A 6,136-nucleotide genomic window follows, 5' to 3' on the forward strand; every position below is an offset into this window, starting at 1 on the left:
CATGAAACGCGCTCTGTAAAGGGACGAATTGTTACCGTCGAAGCAGAAAGGACAGATGGCAAGCGGCAAACCCGCAGCTCGAACCAAATGCAAGACTTGGTATGTCGATTAATAGAGCGAATGGACGCGTCGAGACGCCGACGTTCACGTTCTCGAGAAAGGACACAATCGTCCCGCCTATGCTGCTATCATGAGACCTTCCGAAACTGCGCAAGAAAGTGCCGAACCCCTTGCAGTTGGAACCAGGGAAAGCGGGATCAACCGTCCGTAAACACGGCGTGCGACAACGGCTTCGCATCCCGCTGCATTTTCGTCACCGACAGAGTTTCGAGGATCCCCTTCCTCATGGACATCGGCGCCGACTTATGCGCCTACCTGCGCAACAAATTGTGCGAAACAGAGACACGTATGGACTGTTCGCGGCCAACGGATCATGTATTGCGACTTACGGCACCATCCTAGTGTCCCTCGACCTTTCATTTCAACGAACATTCAAATGGCGTTTTACGGTGACGGACGTTAACATGCCTATCATCGGCGTAGACTTCCTGAATCACTGATCGACCCTGGAGATCAATGTCTCATCGAGAAGACCAACCTATCGTTATACACGGCCACGATTAACGGTGAATCGACGTATCACCGACTCGCTGAATTTCCTGACTTAACCCGCTTTTTACGGAAAAAAACTGGGCACAATGTGTTACACTATATGAAAACCACGCCCGTTCCTCCCGCCTTCAGCAAACCTCGACGCCTCGCTCCCGACCGACTCAAGTGGAGTTTGAGATGATGATGAAGCAAGAATTAATACGGCGATCGAAGAGTCCATGGGAGTCCAAGACGGAGGACTACCTTGCGACGACTACCGTGCGTTGAACGCCCGCACCATACCCGACAGGTATTCACCGATGCATATCGAAGACTTTGCGCAACGCTTGCACGGTGAGCGTATCTTTTCTAAGATCAACTTCGTCCATGCTTACCACCAAATGCCAATCGTGCACGAAGACATGGAAAAAACGGCGATTATGGCACCTTTCGGACTTCTAGAAGCAGCCAATAAGATGTTTGGACTTCGGAACGCCGCGGAAACGTGTCAGCGATTCGTTGATGAAATCACGAGATGTCTAGATTTCTTCTATGCGTACATCAACGATTTTCTATAACAGACCATACAAGGTGATACAACACGGAAATGAGAATACCATAAAAATAAATGATCGAAATGTGACGATCCTATGGACCGGATAAAACCTGCCTTCTCTGTGTATGATGACATCAAAGGACAAAGTGCCGAAAACTGCGACGTGTTAATGCCGTCTGAAATTTAGATCGAGCGAAACGACGGGCGGGCAAGTACAAGCGACAAAAATGCGAGAAATAAGTATATTACACGTGCGGGCAGGAGAGTTAGATTTCCTAATCGATTACAGGCACGTTTCAGGTAAAGCGGTAGAGCTCGCTGGACTTGGAAAATCTACCTACGAAAACATTTGTAAACCAAACAAATAAAAAAGAAAAAACGCTATCACTGGTAAGGGAGTGATATAGCGGTACATGAGTTAATGGAAGATTCGCATCGGCAGAGACTCATATTGTTGTGCCTTAAAGTGCCAACGTTGTTTTGATTTAAGGTAGGTAAGGTAAACCAACCTAGGTTTAAAGGTAAACAAACTCCGGACAAAATATTATCGCCGTTATTTCTAATGGACAACCGGAGTTACATTTGAACTTTTTGTAATACCACTGGTCGATACAAATAAACGAAAATGCACTCTAGGACAATCATTATAGTGAGTCATATAGTCGAATAGCGAGGGTAGAGTTGAACAGTAGCATTGAGCGAGCGACGATTACGACTGGCATACACTGTCTCTGTATTTGTATTTAAAGTGATTTTGATATACACTGAGTATTACAATTTTATCACTCGTCTCTTTAATAGACCAACGCGTATAATAATCTAGTTTGAATAGGTGGTAGAATTTATTGGGATGATAAAATTTTTGTTACACGTCACAGTTAACGATTCGGAATTTTTTATTTTTAAATATCATTGGAAAAATACTTGCTATCAACGCTGGATTCCTTCAGCCTCTTGGCCTCCATCTGAACAAACTACCAAAGTTGGTGGTCCTAGTTATTATAAATTTCTCCCAAGCTACAACAATTTATTTTCAACTAATAATGAATTAGTTTCAAATAAGTGATTGAAGGTTTGTTTGCATTTTATCATGCATTTTATTTTTTGTTTAGTCAATTTGTTTAATCAGCCTGCTATGTTACACCTTAACATTGTTGCTATATTGAACTTCAGTAATCGTAGATAAATTTTTATAGATCTATGCAAATAGAAAAAATAGTAAAAGCTGCAGTGTTACATCATAAAAATAACGATTGCTGTCTTCAAATATCTTCAATGATTTCACTTACAGTTAGAGGGAAGAATAAGACACGATATTAGCTCTTTGTGATAAATTATTTTCCTTAGTGGATTCTTATGTTCTTAATATTCTCTATTACCACCATTTAATTAATTAATTCACTTAGAATATGTGCTTTCATCGTATTACAAATAATTTTTCAAAAACGCATGATTCCAGTCATTTCTATTGTCTATAACTGCTATGAATGCATTATGAAACATGAATTTGAACCATAAAGTAAGAAAGTTATATTACTTAAACAGCTTCGTGAAATTAAACGTGGAAGATTTACTCGATTGAAGATAATATATCTTAAGAAAATTAAATAAATCCAATTACAGCTCCGGAGCTTATAATTGGAGAGTGTCTTATAGCTGCATTACATACATTATCTTTTATATTATTTATATTATCTTTATATTATCATTTAATAAGAAGATGAAAAAAGACGAAAGTTACATATGTACGTTCGTTTTGTCTTTTATGCTCTTTTAATCAAGACTGAATAAAAGTCGTCAGAGATTCGACGTCAAATTACACAAGATTTACAATAAATTCTTAATCATGGTGTAATAAGTAGAACGATTACTTTCTTGTATTTGCCGGATATTGTAGCTAACGAAATAACGCACAAATCGGATTTATTAATGCCAAGGGATTTGTTCTTGATAAATATCCATACTGATCCCATGGATTAGTGTCATCGATTTGCGATCATGAACTTTCTATCTACGTCTACAGATATTATAGCCGTTATCTTATTTTTGAAATATTATACTACTTTTCTTTGGTATGTATTTCTTCATTTCTTTACGATATTTGTTAGCATCTTAGTTTCAAGAAATTACGTAAATCTTTTATTAAATATATCTTCTTAAAAATGGGATAATTTTAGTAGACGAAGTACAGCATATTTGGAGCCTTGCTGGTAATTTAGAATATCGAAGTATCTAAGAAATTATTAACATTATCTAATTTATAACAACCGTACCGACGAACCGTAATTTTGACATCTCCCATTCAATCTGCAAAGTAAAAGTAAAAGAACGTCGTTTGCAACAATTTTTCAGCAAGTATTGCAATCGTTGCGATCATGGTCAAAATATGCCAAAACTCTAGAATTGTCGCGATCTATCAACTAGGTGACGATCATTCAGGTTGCATTTGCTCGGTTGAAGTCGCGTACCTCGAACGATATGAACGTTCAAGGTAGAGGTCAATTAAAGATGTCTATTAAGCTGGCGTTTAGTCGGTTTATTTGTGGTGTCTAGTATAAACTGAAGATTATGAACTATACGTAACAGAATTAAACTTAGACTAGTACGTGATAAGTCTCTTATCTCTTGAAACGCCTGGTGCTTATATTCTAACCGTTAGTCTAGGGAGTGTGTTTTAGTCAACGTTTCCTATGAAGTGGGAATCTGTCTCTGTCTAATCCTGTAACTGTCGGACTGTCATGGGCGTCTCACATGTGGTGCGTCTTGTGCGATTCATAGTTCTGGTCTAGTGTTGCGTTCTCATCGGGTGTTGAGGTTTAGGACGCGTGGTTCACTTTAGAGCGGACCCGTCGAGCACTTAGGATGCCACTTAACCTCTCGACATAGTCCGCATTGTAAATCTTACACACCTTTGCAAGGTGGATTTCCAACTTTCGAAAAAAGAGCAGAAGTGCTGTCCATATCGTCATCCGAGGATCACTCAAATCCTGAACAAGAATAAATTACTTCAACTACTCATTTGCGTATTAATCCTATATTAATCCTATTTGCCAACATTCCGAGAATATAAAATGTGACAAGAAATTTTAGATTTTAATAGCAAGTTACTAGTTCGAAATATTTACATACCGAAGGTATGAAACTGCTGGGAAGGATTCTGCGTGCCTCTTCCGAAATGTGGAACGCAGCGAAGACAAAAGAGGAGAAGAGTAGATGCAGTGCTTCACGTGTGAAATGCGGGTACACTGTAAATATGTTGGTTATGACAAATTACACCTGTGACTACCGCAAGTAAATTTCGAAGCACACAATCTGATATTTACTTGAGATGATAGTTCTTCTACTGTGATTTTCGTGCCTGATTAGATCGTAAAAGGAACTAATTATATTATCTACTCGTTTTTTTAATTTTATACAATAAAGGTAAATTGGGATGCCGCTATTCCACATTATTTGTTCCATTAAACCAAAGTTTCAGATACTTCCTGTTTTCAATTATTACTGAAAGTTTGAAATATAAAGGTTTATTTGTTTCCCTACGATCTTACGCAGTTTTATTCCTTCCCATCCTCTGTTGTAATTTTTCGTTCGTCTCGACAAACATTGACAAAACAAATGAAATTTATGACAATTCTTATTTAAATTATGTGATTTATGCGATCGTGATATACGCAATCTAACAATTTTTTAAGATAGATTTTTGTAATGCCAAATTTTGGTAGCTATAAAATACTAAATTTCAATATACGATCTTTCGCTAAAACTTACGTACGTATATTCTCTGTTAAACATCGTTACATTTGCATTGCAAGTGCATTATCTTGCTCCGTTGCCAGTTTGTAACACACCATCGATTCACTGAAATCGAATCGTTACGTTGTACGCGTCCGAATGTCGACACGTCATGGTGTCAACAATGTACGTACAATTCCATAAATTCAGCAAATACATTCGTAGTTTTCCTACAGCCCTAGAAACGCCATCTGTGTCAGAAGAAAGAATCCCATGTACAGAAGCCACGGAAACCGTTTTGTCTCTAAATCGTGTACACGTGTCGGATCGGTGTAGTCTCGGAGGCGATCTCCGTGTATACAGAAAGTTTCGTGTGTAATCACGTGCTCGATCCAATAGTTATCGTTTCAGTATCTCCGGATACGAAGAAATTCGCCAAGGGAAGTCCGTAAACGGTAGTAAACCGGCAGAGTTTTCGCTCTGTGTAGAAACCGTCGAGTGCATTTGGATGGTAACTGATCTTTCTACATTGCAAGTCACAACATTAGTAGAGACGACTGACGTTTCCAAACCAGCAGCGAGTAGGCGTGTCAGCAACATTTAAAGAGTGAATAAGAGAGAAAGCGAGATTTGTGCGAAATCGTAATGTACAGGTGTTTCGCGCAGTTAAAACGAAAGTACAATTATAGCTCTGAAACGGTAGGAGATAGAGGAAGTTTCATTAGAGAAAATTAAAGTGTTTCGAATAGTGTTAACAGCAATGATCTGCTGTACATCGACATTGTACGTAATGTTTAAATATTGCATGCCCATTTTTAGCGTTTTCGAGAAAAACAGTTTTAGATATTCAATGGTGCTTCATAAATAAATACTTTTTGTATTGTATTTATCTTTGTCAGTGCTATTGTAAAATTGATTGCAAATTGTACACTAATTCTTTTTAAGAACGTAAAATGACAATGGAGGATCATGGTTCCTGAAAATATCTCCATGCTAGACACAGTAAACAAAAATATTATTTTTGACAAATTTATGAAATGAATATAAAAAGACGCAAAAAATAGAGTAGTATTTTCCGTTGTTTCTATCTGTCGCATGTAAAGTTTTACAAAATTAAAATCAAGATATCTCAAACTAATCAATTTTCAACCTTGTTCGGAAAAGCAGAAGTGATTTTTAAATATTCTAAACGTCACTACTCGCGGAATAGCCACCTACATTAGATGATCTTTTATTCGAAAACATTTCATTTTGCTT

General features: G+C 37.8%; 1 protein-coding gene across 1 annotated transcript; it reads right to left on the reverse strand.

The window, feature by feature from the left end:
- Positions 1–2,791: 2,791 nt before the first annotated feature.
- LOC110120247 lies at positions 2,792–5,354 on the reverse strand. The gene is made up of 4 exons (XM_048409240.1): positions 4,920–5,354; positions 4,471–4,505; positions 4,277–4,392; positions 2,792–4,134 (listed from the first exon to the last, which is right to left on the reverse strand). Exons 1-4 carry the CDS (start codon positions 4,937–4,939, stop codon positions 3,964–3,966), a joined length of 342 nt encoding a protein of 113 aa, XP_048265197.1. The 5' UTR covers positions 4,940–5,354; the 3' UTR covers positions 2,792–3,963.
- Between the last annotated feature and the right edge of the window lie 782 nt (positions 5,355–6,136).

The sequence above is a fragment of the Bombus terrestris genome, chromosome 10 (assembly GCF_910591885.1).
Source record: "Bombus terrestris chromosome 10, iyBomTerr1.2, whole genome shotgun sequence".
NCBI classification, from domain to species: Eukaryota; Metazoa; Arthropoda; class Insecta; order Hymenoptera; family Apidae; genus Bombus; species Bombus terrestris.